General features: G+C 37.1%; 1 protein-coding gene across 4 annotated transcripts in view; it reads left to right on the forward strand.

The window, feature by feature from the left end:
* Positions 1 to 19,007, forward strand: part of ZCCHC7 (zinc finger CCHC-type containing 7) — a 258,086-nt gene that overhangs the window by 182,984 nt on the left and 56,095 nt on the right. For all 4 annotated transcript variants that reach the window (XM_061425689.1, XM_061425691.1, XM_061425688.1 and 1 more), the window contains 3 exons: positions 14,308 to 14,351; positions 15,553 to 15,678; positions 16,606 to 16,776. In XM_061425689.1, the coding sequence (XP_061281673.1) occupies positions 14,308 to 14,351; positions 15,553 to 15,678; positions 16,606 to 16,776 (341 nt within the window). The remainder of the gene's footprint in view (positions 1 to 14,307; positions 14,352 to 15,552; positions 15,679 to 16,605; positions 16,777 to 19,007) is intronic.

Below are 19,007 nucleotides of genomic sequence, written 5' to 3' on the forward strand. Positions count from 1 at the left end.
TATTAAACAGGAAAATTAAAGAAGTGTATAAGAGGAGAAACAACGTATCACTGGTGGTAGTGGTGGCGGTGGTGGTGTTTAATCTCTAAGTCATGCCCAACTCTTTTCTCACTGTGGTCTGCCAGGCTCCTCTGTCCATGGGATTTCCCAAGCAAGTATACTGGAGTGGGTTGCCATTTCCTTCTCCACGGGATCTTCCCAACCCAGGGATTGAACCCACATTTCCTGCACTGGCAGGTGGATTCTCTACCACTGAGCCACCAGGGAAGCCCAGTGTACTACTATATAGCCATAAACTGAATATTGACCTGAGAGGGGAGATGGAGGAAAAAGAAATTCAGATAGATTGTTATTAGAAAGCTGAATCCTCTTTTACTTTATTAGGAATTTAGATATTAATGCATGAAATAGATAAATCCATAAATATCAAGATGAACATTATTTAGAAGTATATAGGTAAATATCAAAAGAAATAGAACGAAAACTGTTTGCCTCTGAGGAGTGGGCTTAGCACAGGGATGGGCTCAGCACTTTCCTCTCAGCACAGGAGAGAACTGCTGTTCTTTTCTTTTACACTTTTTTAGTATTATTGGAGTTTTTACAACCATGTGCATGCATTTCTTAATAAAAATTAGTCGTAAAATGGGAAATTACGTATTTAAAGAGAAAACTTAGCTGGTATGTATCACCTGAAGTTGAAGGCCCGGGGACAACAATCCTAGATCTGAGGTAGTAAACATATGGTGATAACTGGAAGGAAACTGGAATATTGGCTTAGAAAGACATTGTAAAGGAATATGCTGTAGAATTTAAGACCTGGCCTGATTGAATAATGAGATGAAACATTGGCTTAAGATGAAAATAAACCTACGTTTTAAGTCATTAACAACAGCAGGGAGGCATTTTGAGCCAGTTTCAAGTGGGGTTGTAAAAAGGAGTTTTGCTTTGGATATGTTTTATTTGCAGTGACTGTAATATAAATGTGATATATCTTATAAACAATTATAAATATAAGCCTGGACATATTTGGTCTTAAGGTCTGGAGAGAGATTTGAAGAATATATCAGCCCCCAAAATAATAAAAATGAATTGTTTTGAAGTGACTTACTTCACCAAGGAGAAAGTGAAGAGAGAATCAGACATTGAAAACCATACATACACTCACATACAAAGTTAATGATAAGTAAGGAAAAAGGATTTGGGAAGTAGACAAAGAAGTGTTAAATAGAAGGATGGTTGAAAGAATATAGCTTCCAGATTGGTATTAAAATTTTTTACCAGCAGGTTAATACCAAATTTATATAGCCTTTAAATCTTCTCTAGAAACCTATAACATCTTCCCCTTCATTAAATTTGAATGTTGTGTGCTTGTCATTTTACAAATGTTTCAAGTGTCCGTATTGTATATTTTGCCTTTTGGACAGGAAAGGTGAAAGTTAGGAATAGGCACCATAATAGATACTTAAGAACGAAAACAACTTGCGTACTCCGACTGTGTTTACTGTTTCTGTTAATAGTTTTTCCTTTTCTGTTCTTATTAGTGTAATTTGAGGCGTCTTTTGTTTCTAAACAAATATTTCTTAAACAGGTGGTTTATTTTCTAAATCCTTGGGAGTGGCAAGAATGGAGTGAGAGAGAACTCTGTGTCTGTCTGTCTGTCTGTATCTTTGGGGTTACGCAAAAGCCTTTATATGACTTGATATGACTGATATGCTTTGCAAGAGCTCTGTGCTCATAAGCACCTGTATTTATTTCCTCTTTCTTCTTCCTCCTCTACCTCTAAAAAAAGAAAAGCTAAATCCCCATTTATCACTGACACACACTTAAAAATATAAAATTTCTGGTAAATTTAATTTGATTTAAAATAAGATGAACAATTTGATGCCTAACTTGCAAATTCTTCTACTAAAATTTGTTTTATTTAAACGATTGCCAGTTATACAATGCAAAAATTTAATGATGAAATGGTTTTGTGACCAGTGTTAAATGGAAAAGTATAAATAAGAGAAAACTAAGACAGAAATAAAGAGCAGTTTGAGAAGAATGCTTGTGAATAAAGTGGCTCAGCCCTCAGGGGATTTGCATGTGGCATTGTGTGTATTTCAAAAGTTTCCGTTGAAATAACAGATGCTACTGATGAAGTTGGGAATAGTAACTTCATTTGTGGCTGGTTCAGTTGCTTATTAAAAGTGAGAAGATCCCAGGGGGAAATCTGGCATAGTGGAGTTAGACTCAAGAAAGGATATAACATAAATATCTTGCAGCTTTATCTCTGTGATCTTTAATCCATGAATACTGGGTAGGTACAGGCAAGATTATCAGTAAATGTCCAATTATCTTATATTACATTTGGATCCTGTGTTTGCCAAGTAATTTTATTTGATAAGTGATTTTTTAAAATTTCTTTTGTAGTTTCTAGAGTTGCTTGCTACAGAAATTCCAGGTTTTTTCCCTAGTCATTGATCATTTATCCTGTTGAGCTTTTATGTGTATACAGTGAGAATCTATATAATTATCTATTGGCTTATGTACTCCAGAACAGTATTTACTGACATAAGTGTACATATGAATGTTTCCTTTTTCTTTTAAATTTTTTCCTAATGTAATTCAAAGTATGCAAGATGTTGTGCTGATAACTGGATAGATAAATACAACTTATGACTTAGTGAGGGAAATAAAATAATTTTTAATGCAAAATGTTCTCAGTAGCTTAAGAGATACAAATAACCTGCTTTAGACTATAAGAGAGAGAGAAAATAATTCTACAGAATGAATTCAAAAGAAGAAATGTTATTTAGGTAATTCATTCCATAAAGATGAGTACCTGTGATAAATACACAATCATGCTTTGATGTGTGGAAGATAAAAAGGTAGAATGCTAAGGTTAAATCCAGGATGTTACAAATTTGAAAGTGATCATTTCTGCTTTTGAGGGGTTATCAGGGAAACATCAGTGGATGAGGTAACACGTGATTCGAGACTTGAAGACCAAGTGGCCCAGTTCCAAGTGGTTGAGATTGGAGTTGGCTTGTGTTTCAAGGAATACATGCATAAGCAAAGTTGCAGAGGACACGAAGACACTTTAGGGAAATTACTAGGCATAGATGGAGCACAGAAGTCGAGAAGGTGAAGCCAGAGAAATAGATGAGGACCAGAACCTAGAAGGCACTGTGTGGCACACAGAGGAGTTTTACATTGATTCTGCAAGCATTGAGGAATCATTCAGGGCATAATGTTTTCACATTTATGTTTTAGAAACATTATTTCATTCACAGTATATATAGATATCAAGTTATTATATTTCTGAAACTAATGTTTCAGGGTGGGGTGGGGGTCGGGGGGGACTCCCTAAAAAAAGAAACGTTAATCTGGTAAGAAGGGAAGGCAGAATGGGTTGTGGTACTAGGGATAGAAATTCTAGGTGAGAAATTAAGTGTCTCTGGATCAACCTAATGGCACTGAAGTTATTACAATAGATTTGGTGAACGACTATTTGAAAGGTGAGAGAGAAGAGCTGAGGTTTTGATTTGGAAAATAAGTTATTGAGAACTTACAAGGAGGAAAAGTAGGGTTATTTGTTTTTAAGAGAGAAACTCAAGGAATGGGGAAAAGGTAGAGAATTTATTTTTAGTGATTATGATTTTGAGTTGCCTATATGAAGTCTAATCCAAATATCCCATAGATCAGGAGCTCAAGAAAAGATTCGATCTAGAAATACAAATTTGGTGGTTCTCTCAGTGGGCATGTGTGACATAACCTGGGACAAAGAATGTAATATACTACGTGGCCAGTGAGGGAAAAAGAAGCTGTCAAGGGGAAGAAGAACTAGGAAAGTAGGTTGTGCTTTAAGCCAAAAAATTAACTGCTCACAGAGGTCAAATGAGAAAAGTACTGAATAAAGAACTGAGATGTCATATTCAGAGGTTATAATCATAGGAGTTCCCTGGCAATCCAGGAGTCAGGACTCAGCTCTTACTGCCAAGGGCCCAAGTTCGACCCTTGGTTGGGGAAATTAGATCCCACAAGAAAGTAAGAAAGGAAAAAAGAGAGAGAGAGATTGTGCTGGCTTTGAAGTTGCAGACAGCCTGTAGAAGCTGGTGAAGGCCAGGAAGTGGATTTTCCCCAGCCTCTGGAAGGAAAGCAGCCCTGCAGGAAAAAAGAATTTATAGTCATGGAAATTGGGCTGGGTTAGGTGGAAAACTAGGCAAAGAGTGAGATGGTGTTGAAGATCAAGGGAATAAAATGACCAAAAGTACAGAGAAGGGAAAGCACTGGGAGTGTTAAATTACAAAAAGTAAGACCTTTTAGTTTAAAATATTAGGTATGTAAAAAGGGAGTGTGGCCAATACATTAGAAATGTAATGTTGTTGATTTGTCTTTTGTGCTATAACTACCAGATTACTTAACCTCAGTTTTATCTTCTTTATGTTTTGTTGTTTGTTTGTTTATTTTAAACATTTCAGTGTGTAAGATTTGTTAAAGTAGGAGTTAATAAAATGTTTTTCCAGAGATCACCAAAGATTATAGAAGATTTCAGTTCAGCATATCCAGTTGAATAATGCCATGTTATATGAGTCATAGTTTGGGCTGTGTACTTCAAGGGAGAAAAGGTGTTGAGAAGGCCCAAAGTCTTGGTTCCTTAGGAATTACAGATATATAGCAACCATGGTTTCTTTTTGCCCAGCCCCCATCTGTGAGCCTGTCTGTAGACTCACAGATATATGGAGAAAAAAACAGTTGCTAGAGAACTTAAATACTTAGTATTGTATGAAGACTATTTTGATCATGCAGTCAACATAAGGTAATTAATTGATAATTGGTGGAATTGAGTATTTCTTGTTAAATAACACATATCCCAAATATAGAGGACTTTCAGTCTATTTGGAAGCTTCCCTGGTGGTTCAGATGGTAATGAATCTGCCTGCTAATGCAGGAGCCTCAGGTTCAATCCCTAGGTCAGAAAGATCTCCTGGAGAAGGGAATGGCAACCCACTCCAGCGTGAAGAATTCCATGGACAGGGGAACCTGGAAGGCTACAGTTCTTGGGGTCAGGGTCGGCAAAGAGTCAGACACGACTGAGTGACTTCCACTTCAATCTTTTTAAAGACTTGATGTTACTTAAATCATCCTGTATTTTTAAAAATGAGATGATTGTGGTTATTTACTGAACACAGTAATGCTTTTTGGATTCTTTAGCCCAGAGATACATGATAAGATCCTTGAAGGCAAGCACCATGTCTTTCTGTCTCCTACATTGTCTTTTACATGAGAAATTTTCAGTGAATATATGTTCAGAATTAACTTGACACTACATTAAATGAAAACATTTTACACTTTGAGGAAAGTTGCATTTTACATTTTTAAATAATTAGTAGTGGCAGAGTCAGTTTTTATATCTTCTTTGCTGAATATTAAATTCAGGTCCACTATTTGCAGAGAAAATCATAAACATATACCTTTTCACTGAAATGTAATGAGACTTAAAATTTTAGACGTTAGAAATTAGGATTTCTAGAATTTTTTATGTAAGGCACCATATGGGCCTCCATATAAGAAGGGACTATAGGGTATAAGACTCAAGGAAAGATTTTTCTTAGTGCCTGGCTCCTGCGCTAAAATAACCAACTGGATATGCTGAGCTGAAATCTTAAGTAGTCTTTGGTGATCTTTGGAAAAACGTTTTACTAACTCCTGCTTTAACAAATCTTAACTTCTGTAAAAAAACAAAAAGAGAGAGAACCAGCTCTATAATTGTGACTGCTGCCTCAGCACAGAAATGATCTTCACCTATTCCCACCCATCAGAATTTAGGCAGGATAGGTATAATTGAAGTGAAGCATGAATTGGCTTTACTCCTCAGAAATTTAGCCCAAACTCTTCCTTAGTTCCTTTGAAAACTTGAGTATAGTCTTATGGGTAAAAATAGCTGCATTAGCACTACATATCACAAAAGCAGCAAATGCTGTTTTTTGTAGCACGCACACATTTTAAAAATGAATATTTATGTGACCATACTTACAGGATTGTTCTGAAGGTATAATATGTATTTAAAACAATTTACAGACAGTGAATCACCATCCCCATATAAATAGGAAGGATGTTTATCTTTATGCATGAGAGAAAAAGAGAGAAGGAAGGAGAGAAAGGAGGGAGGGAAGAATAAAGATAGCAGAATAGTCCAGAAATAGAAAATGTGTAAAATGTGTAAGGTTATGGGTTCACTTTTCTTTGGGGTTTGCCTTTTTGTTTTGAAGGTTATTTCAGAAGACAGGAAATACAAAAGCACCCTGTAATGCTGTTGGACTATCTCTGCTTTCAAGAGTACTACTCTGGCAGAAAGAGACCTGTTGTACTGTTTCTTGGAGCGCTCCACACAGTAGGAAGTCGAGACTTTTAAAGTTAAACTAATGAAGACAGGACATAGGAAATTTCTTAGTTGGAAAAATAGATTTAACATTCATAAGTCCTCATATGTGTTAAAGGTGAAATGAAAAGCTTCCTGTAAGTAATAATGTTTTAATGCTCAATATTTGTATGTATAAAAAGGTGAAAATTCTTAGTAAAGGAATTATCGCACCCTTTGTTCCAGGTTTCCCAGGTGACTCAGATGGTAAAGTGTCTGCCTGCAATGCGGGAGACCCGGGTTTGATCCATTGGTTGGGAAGATCCCCGGAGAAGGAAATGGCAACCCACTTTGCCATTTTCTAGTACTCTTGCCTGGAAAATTCCATGGGCGGAGGAGCCTAGTGGGCTACAGTCTATGGGGTCGCAGAGTTGGACACAACTGAGAGACTTCACTGCACTTTGTTCTATTCAGACTGTATTGTTTGCTGTATCCTTTTACCTCTTTCATTATGTTGCTTGTGCCTTTCCTTTTTACTCGTGTCCTTCATCACTTGTTAAAATCCTACTTGAGATGTTTGCTTCCAGCCGTATTTTGTTAACTTACAGCAGACTTGCGCTCCTGATAAGAGATGATGAAATTAGCAGACAAGGACTTTAAAACAGACATTATAAATATGTGGAGGTTTAAAGGGAAAGAGGCATATAAGAGAAATAGAAGATATAAAAATGAAGCAAAGAAAAATTACAGAGCTGAAATATATAATAGTTTGAAACAAAAAAATGAAATGAAAAATTTTAGTGGTTTGACTTAACTACAGATAAATTAACGCATTTTCAGATATTGAACAACAGGCAGTACAGGATCATGATTCTTGAGAATGTGGAAATGAATGAGATATGCCTACAGTCAACTTGCATTGTGATACTAAGAAAGGGAATCCAGGCATAGTGGCCATCTCATTAAGAAGAGAAGACAGAAATCAGAGTTCAGAGAGACTAAAGAAGCTGTAATTTGTGGAGTAGAGTACTGGAGACTAGAATTCCTAGAACTTACCAAACAATTCCCAGAACTTACCTGAGTTCTTACTTGCCAGATTGGACAGTATTGAACACTGACACATTCAATAGAGATCCCAGAAGATATATCTTAGTAGTAGGGTTTCAGTTCAGTTCAGTTCAGTCGCTCAGTCATGTCCGACTCTGCGACTCCATGGACTTCAGCACGCCAGACTTCCATGTCCATCACCAACTCCCAGAGCTTACTCAAACTCTAACCCTAAGTAAAGGCTACTCTGGACCACCCTAGCAAAGCTTTAAAAGTCTCAAAAGGATCACCTGATCTGGAGGTTGCTTAACTGCTTGTCAGAACAGAGTCTTACACTTTTTAAAGTAAGAAAACAAAATCAAGACACTCAACAATGTACCTTAGTAGCATCCATGGTGGGCGGGGGAGTGGGGGGGTGGAATTACTAGGCATTAAGAAAGCAGGAAAATGTCACTCATAACCAGGAGAAAAATCAGTCAAGTGATACAAACCTAGAAGTGACAGAGAATATGAAACTAGCAGCAGAGACTTTAAAACAGCTATTAAAAATGTACTCTGAAATTTAAAGGAAGAGAGAAATGTAATAAGAGAAATGAAAGGTATGAAAAAGAAATGGAACTTCTAGAACTGAAATACATATTTGAGATTAAAAATTTACTGGATGGGCATAAGTACAAATTAGATTATTCAAAGGAAAAGAGCAAGAGACTTATGGACAACTTAAAGCCAATAATTTCAGCAATTTAGAAGTAATTGACACATTTTTTGAAAGTCACAAATTATCAAAACTGGCCCAAGAAGAAACTGAAAATGTTAATGGCTCCATATATACTGAAAAAAAAAAGAAAGAAAGAAAAGTAGAATTACTCTTTTAAAACCTTCTACAAGTAAAATTCTTGACTCACAAACAAGGAAAACTCCAATCTAGATGGCTTCAGTGGCAAATTCTATCAGATATTTAAGGAAAAAATAATACCAACTCTTCCCAACACTTCCGAACTCTTGTGAGGCTAGTTTTATACCAATGTCAAAACCAGACATTTAAAGAAAAGTATAAATCAATATCCTTCACAAACACAGATGTAAAAACTCTTAATAAAATAATAGCAAATTGAATTCTGCAGTACATTTTAAAGAATAATACATCCTAACCAAGTGGAGTTAATCCCAGAATACAAGATTGGTTTCATATTTGAAAATGAAATCACTGTAGTTTACCGTATTAAGAGAAAAAAAGGAAAAGCCATGGGCTATCTCAGTTGATGCAGATAAGGTACTGAGATTTCAGCACACATTCATATTAAAAACCCAGGAAACTAGGACTAGAAAGGAATTTCTTACACCTGTTATGAAAGATCTACAGCAAAACAATGCTTGATTATGAAAAAATATATTTTTGCCTATAGTTGGGAACAAAGCAGAGATTTGTTTCCTGTCACCACTGATGCTGAGTATCATAATGGAGGTCCTGTATAATACAGTGAGGTTTAAAAAAAAAAGAAGCAAAAGGCATACAGGTCAGAAAAGAGGCAACAAAACTGTTTTTATTCACAGTATTCATCAGTGTAATGACCATTAAAGTCATAATGAGTACTACTTCACACCCATTCTAAGGTTAAAATTTAAAAGACTGACAGTTTCAAAACTGGTACAACCACTACAGAGAACATGATGGAGATAATTAATAAAAAATAAACATAGAACTACCATATGATCCAGCAATCCTACTGCTGGGCATGCATCCAGGAAAAAACAATTTGAAAGATTACATGCACCTCAGATGTTCATTGGAACACTGTTTACAATAGTCAAGACATGAAAGCAAGTGAAATGTCCATTGACAAATGAATGGGTAAAGAAGATATGGTACATACATACAATGGAATATTACTCAACCATAAAAATGAAATAATGCCATTTGCAGTGACATGAATGGACCTAGAGATTATCATACTAAGTGAAGCAAATCAAAGACAAATAAATATCATAGGATATCACTTGTGAAATCTTAAAAAATGGTACAAATGAACATACATACAAAACAGAAGGAGTCACAGCTGTAGAAAACAAATTTATGGTTACCAAGGGGGACAGTGGAGGGAGGGATAATTTGGGAGATTGGGATTGAGATATACAGACACTATATAAAATAGATAACGACTTACTGTATACCACGGGAAACTCTACTCAGTACTCTGTAATCTATATAGGAAAAGGATCTAAAAAAGAGAGGAGATAAATATACACACACATATAAGTGATTATTCACTTTGCTGTGCAGCAGAAATCAACAGAGCATTGTAAATCAGGTCAGTTCAGTTACTCAGTTGTGTCCGACTCTTTGCGACCCCATGAACTGCAGCACACCAGGCTTCCCTGTCCATCACCAACTCCCAGAGCTTGCTCAAACTCATGTCCACTGAGTTGGTAATGCCATCCAATCATCTCATCCTCTGTCCCCTTCTCCTCCCGCCTTCAATCTTTTCCATCATCAGGGTCTTTTCCAATGAGTCAGTTCACATCAGGTGGCCAGAGTATTGCAGTTTCAGCATCAGTCCTTCCAGTGAATATTCAGGACTGATTTCCTTTAGGATGGACTGGTTGGATCTCCTTGCAGTCCAAGGGACTCTCAAGAGTCTTCTCCAACACCACAGTTCAAAAGCATCAATTCTTCAGCACTCAGCTAATAACTAGGTTACAAGCTCTTACTCATTTTTGTTTACCCTATAGCACCTTCCCTGGTGGAAGGGCTTCCCTGGTGCCTCAGAAGTTAAAGTGTCTTCCTGCAGTGCTGGAGACCCGGGTTTGATCCCTCTGTCGGGAAGATCCCCTGGAGAAGGAAATGGCAACCCACTCCAGTATTCTTGATTGGAGAATCCCATGGAGGGACGAGCCTGGTAGGCTACAGTCCACGGGGTTGCAAAGAGTCAGACACGACTGAGCTACTTCACTTTCACAGCATCTTGCTTATTGTAACCTTTCAATACATGTTTGTTAAACTGAGCTCATTTAATGCAAAGACAGAGTTACTAGCTATTGCTTTGATTATAATTCTAAAGTCTGAAAAGAATCATAGTCCCGGATCTTAGCAAGACAAGGCTAACAGGTAGGTAAGAGTCGAAATTAGGCATCTTTAGGACAGTCCTAATTTTACACTTTAGGGCAATCCCATTTTATATTCTGTGGTGGTGGCAGGACACACAGAGAAGATGGGTGCTCCTCGGCCCTGTGGGACATTGTCTTTAAGGCAAGACACTGAGCTGGTTGTAAAAGTCTGGAGGATTTAGGTTATGTAGACTTAAGTAATAGTGTATTTGACTCCAGTAATGAATGAAAAGTTGATAGAATCACAGAAACTCCATGAAGGTACCATTGATACCACTTAATCCAATTCATTATTAAACAGACCCACAGAGGATAAATAACCTGCCCTTTCAGTTCAGTTCAGTCGCTCAGTCATGTCCAGCTCTTTGCGACCCCTTGAATCGCAGCATGCCAGGCCTCCCTGTCCATCACCAACTTCTGGAGTTCACTCACTCTCATGTCCATTGAGTCGGTGATGCCATCCAGCCATCTCATCCTGTGTTGTCCCCTTTCCCTCCTGTCCCCAATCCCTCCCAGCATCAGTATTTTTCTGTCAGTCAACTCTTAGTATCAGGTGGCCAAAGTACTGGAGTTTCAGCTTTAGCATCATTCCTTCCAAAGAACACCCAGGACTGATCTCCTTTAGAATGGACTGGTTGGATCTTCTTGCAGTCCAAGGGACTCTCAAGAGTCTTCTCCAACACCACGGTTCAAAAGCATCAATTCTTCGGCGCTCAGCCTTCTTCACAGTCCAACTCTCACATCCATACATGGCCACTGGAAAAACCATAGCCTTGACTAGACAGACCTTTGTTGGCAAAGTAATGTCTCTGCTTTTGAATATGCTGTCTAGGTTGGTCATAACTTTCCTTCCAAGGAGTAAGCGTCTTTTAATTTCATGGCTGCAGCCTTTGGCACATAACAAATAAGAGATAGGGTCAAGACTGGAACCCAGGTTTCTGACAAAATCTGTACCAAAAATTTAATGAAGTGGAGAATGGCTGCCTATGGAAGTCCTAATGAGTTGCCCTTAGAAGAACCTTCCATTAGGTTTGTATTTGAGGTTAAGAAGCAAACAGGATAGGAATAAGAGTCAGCTGTCATTACCAGGATAGAATCAAAACTGAACCATGAGTAGGGCCAAGAGTTGACTTGTATGTTCTTGGTGATGTCTTTACTTCATTTACCACCAAGAAGTCTGATTTCATTTGTAACTTAAGCCTATTTTGTATACTTGTTGACAACTTTTCTACAGTAAGAATATTCTGTAGCTTGTTGAAGAGGACTTAGTATATAACCTAGATATTGTTGAATTCCACAGCTTTGTTAAAACAATCTAAATGCAGCTGATCTCTCTCATAAACCTTCCTTTTTCCAATATTCTCTCTTCATGTGTAAATTTATTGGGGTTTGGGGCTGATTAACAGTTGCTATTTTGCATTTCCATGGTTTAGGAGTTCATTTTTTTAAGGACAGTATTAAGTCAGTTTTGTAATTAGTGATTTTTAATGGTCATTTTGAGTTTTAATGATGAAGGATGTTGAGATACAAAGGGCAGCTTTGAAAGTTACAGCAGAGCATGCTCCTTAGATGAATCCTTTGAATGAAAGAATAGTAGTATGGATGGTGATGATGAAGGACTAGAAGCTGCGGCTATTTAATGTATTCTCCACTCTCAATATATGGATGCAGCCTCTGAATTTTGTAAAGGAAATAATCATCAGCACAGCATCTCTGCCCTTCTATGGATTGATCTTTTTGTAAAGCAGCCTCTTGGTTTTCTTAGTAAAAGTATTTTATTTTAAAATACATCTCTAGACACTTACTCCTGGTTCAGTTCAGTCACTCAGTCGTGTCTGACTCTGCGACCCCACGAACCACAGCACACCAGGCCTCCCTGTCCATCACCAACTCCTGGAATCCACCCAAACTCATGTCCATTGTGTCGGTGATGCCATCCAGCCATCTCATCCCCTGTCATCCCCTTTTCCTCCTGCCCTCAATCTTTCGCAGCATCAGGGTCTTTTCAAATGAGTCAGCTCTTCGTATCAGATGGCAAAAGTATTGGAGTTTCAGCTTTAACATCAGTCCTTCCAATGAACACCCAGGACCCGATCTCCTTCAGAATGTACTGGTTGGATCTCCTTGCAGTCCAAGGGACTCTCAAGAGTCTTCTCCAACACCACAGTTCAAAAGCATCAATTCTTCAGCACTCAGCTTTCTTTATAGTCCAACCCTCACATCCATACATAACTACTGGAAAAACCATAGCCTTGACTAGATGGACCTTTGTTGGCAAAATAATGTCTCTGCTTTTGAATATGCTATCTAGGTTGGTCATAACTTTCCTTCCAAGGAGTAAGCGTCTTTTAATTTCATGGCTGCAGTCACCATCCGCAGTGATTTTGGAGCCCAGAAAAATAAAGTCAGCCACTGTTTGCACTGTTTCCCCATCTATTTGCCATGAAGTGATGGGACCAGATACCATGATCTTCGTTTTCTGAATGTTGAGCTTTAAGCCAACTTTTTCACTCTCCTCTTTCACTTTCATCAAGAGGCTCTTTAGTTCTTCTTCACTTTCTGCCATAAGGGTGGTCCTGGGAAAATGTAGATTACTTCATGTGTCCACAGAATTCCTTTCAAAGAAGAGTCAAGCTCAATTTGTGGGGTTTTTTTGTTTTGTTTTCGTTTTTTTGAGATAGAAAAGAAGGGTAGGTAGGAGAAAGGAGGAAATCTTAACTTTGCTTTAGGGGAAGAAAAAAATCATTCAGTCCGTTGTTGACACCTTAGCTTCTGCATTAGTCATATGTCCCTTCCTCCTTGGCCATGGGTGGACCAAGGGAATAGCAACCATTTGCAAGTTTTTAAAGGGGCAGTGCAAGGAGAAGAAAACAGCTGATAAAGGAAAAGGTAGAGCTCCCCACCCAGCTAGGTTTTTACAGTTGTATTTTTAAACAAATCACCAGCTGCTAGATATTTGACCTCTCTTATTTCACTATTTTTGATGTTGTGAAATACAGTGCTAAATTCCTAGCTCTAATCATGAGATAATATTGAGTCCAACTTTTTAAAACGTTACAATGAAAGTCAACTACAGTGAGAATCTGGTGGACACAGTTAATACTGATATTGGAAGGAAAAATCTTTCTTCTACCTACGTGGGTCTGAATGGTGGGGAGGCCTGCGAATTAATTAACTGACAGTAGAGAGAGTAACAGGAGAAAAGACCAAAGGTGGAAGCACTCAGTAACGAGTAACTTGCTGAAGGATAAAAGTTTGTATACCAACTTAACAGAAGGGAGAATTTAGAGCTTCCGAAGATAGAAGGTTGTGATGTGGGTCTTTCCACAATTTTGGAGGAATGTCCTGGTACCCATGGTCTGTGACTTTCCTGATTAGAGACCTCTGAGTTGGGGAAAGGGGCTGTGGCAGCTAGCTCATGAGACAGGCTTTAGTCAGATAAGGGAAGTTCAGATAAGATTTCTTTTTTGCACCTGCTGTTGGGTTTTTGGTCCCTTCAGAGATTTACAGTTTGATTATGTTCAAAGCATTTTCACATATCTCATCTGATTCACACATCTCATCTGATTTTTTAGGTATACTATACAGGGAAAATACTGTTACTCCCATTTCACAGGTAAGGAAACTGAGATTAAGAGAGGTTAAGTATTTTCAGAGCCACAGAAGTAGTAACAGAGTCAAGATGTTAAGGGATTTACATTTCTCAATATTCCTTTGTAGTTCAGTATCAGTATTAACGAATTGAATAATTATTGTCAATCAAGTGCTTTAAAGGTGTAAAGATTGAGTAACATGTTTTATTTGTTTTGTAGGAGAAGATGATGTGAACTGGTTCATCAGTGACAAAGACATTGAGGTAAAATCAAAGTTATGAATAATAGATTAATTTCCTTTGATTCATAGTTTCCTTTTACTTCATTGTGTTGACTTAATGAGCTTTTTAAACGTAGCAGCAATCCAAGTATCTTGTAAGAAAAAGTTTAATTTTAGTTTATGGGTGGTTGAATTTTTCAGAAGTATGGTTAAGCCTTGATTTTCTCCAGTCAGTTAATTGCCATAGTGATTTAGTCCCCTATCCCTTTTGCTTCTTCTCTGCTATGATGGGTCCTCTCAGCCCATTTTGCCTGGTACCACTCAAGATCAACACCGGAAATAACTGCTTCTTCAGTGTAAGGAAATGGTTAGTCTATATTTAGGATGTGGCAGGTGTTTGTCTTTCTCAATTATTAGCCTTAATTGTGACAGATGGCTAGAGAAGAGAATAATTTTACAATTTGGTATAAGGAAAGTTTTAAGAGATAATTATATTGTGTCTCCTTTTGAGACCTACTTGGCTAATTCAGTAGAATAATAAGTGAAACATGAACTTTTTTTCAAAAATTAAACCAAACAAGATAAAAGCATGGTTGACATTTAGTTTTTCCTCTTTAGATAGTCCGTATCATATGTTTTGCTACTACTCTCTTGCATGATATTGGATTTTGGCTAGAATATGGGACATCTAGAATTGGATCAGTGTAGGAAGAATAGATCTTAAAAGGACTCTAGGGGGAGGACAGTATCTTTTTCTCTCTTAGAAGTTAAAATCCAGTTTGTAGGGATTAACCCTGGGCTGTTCAAAAGAAGGAATGTATTTGGTGGCTCTGTGGTTTTATAACTTTGTAAAGGGCAAAATCATAAAAAATGCCAACCCCTAACTAAAAATTTAAGCAAGCTTCTCGTTCAGAAAAATGTGGTATACGTTCAGATATATGTCAGCAATATCTTTGACTCTGAGTGCCACTGTAATGTCTAAATGATGCATCAGTGCCCTTACTAGACCTGAACTATAAGCAGAGAAAGATAGAAAAGAAATGGACTCATGGAGAAGTGTAAAAGAATACAAGAGATGGGCAAACAAAAAGTAGAGTTGTCTTCATGGTACCCTCTAAAATTTTTCTAACTCCTTTAAGAACGTAAAGTTCCCTGTTGCTATCTTCTAAATTGAACAGATTATGATTGTTAATTCTGTTGAACAGAGTGAAATAATTTTAATTTTTGATCTTTTTTTCCCTTAGGCACAGATAGGTAATAAAAGATCATCTGGAAGATGGACCCATCGATACTATACAGCCAACAAAAATGTTACCTGTAGAAATTGTGACAAATGTGGCCATTTGTCAAAAAACTGCCCCTTCCCACAAGTATGTGAAATAAATGTTTCTTTCCATATTGTTAAAATAGTAGGGTTAGAACCCTTAATACCTTCAAATTCAAATGTTATGTAATATATGGGTTACATTTCATGTTAAATGTTCTTGTAGGTCACAGCCTCGAGTAGTAGTAAAGGATAATAAATCTACAACCAGAATCAATTTCACTATCCCATTAGTAGTTGTACAACCTTAGGCAAATCATTTCACCTTTTGTGCTTCTCTTTTCTTTACTATAAAATGAGGAGGTTGGATCAGATTGATTCTTGAGACTCGTTTTTGGTTCTAAGTCTTCTGCTTTATGACACAGCTTGTTTCATTGTGGGATAATTTTCGTTGCTAGATTATAATTTTAGGCATTTATAAATGTTTATCGATGTAAATTATGTTCAACAGATACATTAGACTTTGAAATAACACAGAACTCTTAGACATTTCTTGACACTTAGTGAGCCCTTAACAAATATTTCATCCCTTACCTACTCCTTCTTCCAAATGACCGTCTTCAGGTATTTGAGCTGGCTCTCTTGTTTCCTCTTTTACCTTTGTTTCTTCAGGCAAAGCAACCTCTTTCTGTATCTTTCTCCTAGACTTAGCTTCCAGATCCTCATCATGCTACTTTCCATCTTAGATACATTCGACTTTGTCGGTGTTCTACAAAGCAAGGCATAAGAATAGATGCCAGCTAATAGTATACATGTGGACTAAGCCTTTGTGGCAACCACAGAACACAGCTGGCTTTTGTTAAGACTCTGACTTAAGATCTTTTGTTTGATTTTACAGTTATGTTTGATTTGACCTTCATTGAGTTCCCAAATGGAAATAATTTTTTAAGCAATTATACTGAAAAATAAGTATTCTATTTGAGACTGAAGTATTTTGCTAAAGAGATTTTTTGTTTGTTTGTTTGCCCCATAGAAAGTCCGGCCCTGCTGCCTCTGTTCCGAGAGAGGACACCTCCAGTATGCCTGTCCGGCCCGCTTTTGCTTAGGCTGTTCTTTGCCTATGTCTTCCACTCACAGATGTCTTGAAAGAGCTTCCTGGAGAAAACGCTGTGACCGATGTGATATGATAGGCCACTATGCTGATGTGAGTATCTAGCAAATGACTAATTTGCCAGGCTTTGGGGGCATCATGCCAATTTGTAACCATCTGCCAGCCTACTTAAAAGAATGTTTCTCTGCTCTGTGTATAATAATAGTCAATCAATGTCCCTTTGGCCACAGAGCATGTATATCAGTACTATAATATCTCAGGATAGGGATCCTACTGAATGGTTCATCCGGAAGCAGCATCAACAAAAACTGTAAACCTGTGCTAGCCTCTTTGGCATAATGTGTTTGCCAAAGTAAAGTTTCAAATTAAAGAGGTATGTAATAAAAAACATGTAAAATGTCTGCACCTATTCATAGTTAGATGAAATACATACATATAAATACTTAATAGTTGTGTACAAAGGTCTTTTGAAGCCTGCTTATTGATGGCTCTTGGTGATACAGTAGTCTCATGCAAGAAAGACAAGCCACCAACACTTTAAATCTGCTTATCTTAGATCTTTCGTTAGTTTTAAAAGACAGAAGTAACTTAGAAGATATTTCAGTTACTTGTAACACATTGAATTTTAGCACATTGTTATTTTAGATGTCATTTTGTGTCGTGTTATAAATGTTTGTGGGGTTCTAGTCACAGTTTCAACCAGAAGGGCTATAGAATTAAGTATGCCCTCACAAAAAGTAGGAACCTTTTCCTTTAACTTGTTCTTCCCAAAGACATGATACAAAGCACAAATATTTTTAAAATTTTGCATATATTGAATTATGCCTAGAGCCTTTTGCTTAAAACATTAATATGACTGTCTATTGGGATAAATGTTTGGTATATGTGTTTCTTATGTAAATATTATAATAGTTATTGATTATAGTTTCTAAAGGGCTTTTATAAACAAAAATAGGGTCACTGTCTGGTAAGTTAATTTTTTTCCAGTTAATTCTTTATGAATATGTCTCTGTATCAGTTCATAAAGGCTGTCTTTCTCATGGCTAACCTTTATTCTCTTTTTTTTTTTTTTTACCAGTTATCCAGCTATTTCTCTACCAATACATTTAGATTTTTTTAAGCAAACAGTACTGCTGTAAACATGTTTTTACCATGTTTTTATATCTCTTCATTCATGTAAGAGTATATTTCAGTAAGTTGTATTCTAAATGAAATTATATTATTAAAGGATATATATACATTTGTTGTTCAGTCACTAAGTTGTGTCCGACTCTTTGCGAACCCATGGACAGTAGCATGCCAGGCTTGTCTGTGCTCCAGTATCTCCTGGAGTTTGCTCAAATTCATGTCCATTGAGTTGGTGATGCTATCTAACCATCTCATCCTCTGTCAGCCACTTTTCCTCTTACCTTCAATCTTTCCTAGCATCAGGGTCTTTTCCAATAAGTCAGCTCTTCACATCAGGTGACCAAAGTATTGGAGCTTTAGGAACAGTCCATCCAATGAATAGCCAGGGTTGATTTCCTTTAGGATTTACTGATTTGATCTCCTTGCTGTCCAAGGGATCCTCAAGAGTCTTCTCTAGCACTACAATTTGAAAGGATCAGTTCTTCAGTGCTCAACTTTCTTTATGGTCCAACTGTCACATCTGTACATGACTACTGGAAAAACCATAACTTTGACTATATGGACCCTTGTCAGCAAAGTGATGTGTCTAATTTTTAATATGCTGTCTAGGTTTGTCATAATTTTCCTTCCAAGGAGCAAACGTCTTCTAATTTCATGGCTGCAGTCACTATCTGCAGTGATTTTGGAACCCAATAAAATAAAAGCTCTTACTGCTTCTACTTTTTCCTCTTCTCTTTGCCACGAATTGATGGAACCAGATGCCATGATCTTTTTTTTCTTTTTTTGGGGGGGGGGGCGGTTTCAAGCCAGCTTTTTCACTCTCCTGTTTCACCCTCATCAAGAGGCTCTTTAGTTCCTCTTCACTTTTGGCCATCAGAGTATATATGCATAAATATTGCCAGATTACTCTTCTAAAAGATTGAACCAGTGTATCCATCTGCTAGCAGTGTCCTAAAGTACTCTCAACCATAGTTGTAATCAATCTTTAAATTTTTGGACATTCAGATAAGGAGAAAATTATATCTTACTGTTTCAATTTTTATTTCTTAGGCCCTAGTGAGGTTGAATATGAGTCTCAAGACAAAGTATTAAGATGGACATTGTCATTTCACTCCAAAGTAGTTTTAAACTTATTTTTCAATATTTACTAGCTCTTAAAAATAGTAAGTTTTAAGTTGTCTTAGATTTATTCTGTT

Source organism: Bos javanicus, chromosome 8, assembly GCF_032452875.1.
Source record: "Bos javanicus breed banteng chromosome 8, ARS-OSU_banteng_1.0, whole genome shotgun sequence".
In the NCBI taxonomy this organism is placed as follows: Eukaryota; Metazoa; Chordata; class Mammalia; order Artiodactyla; family Bovidae; genus Bos; species Bos javanicus.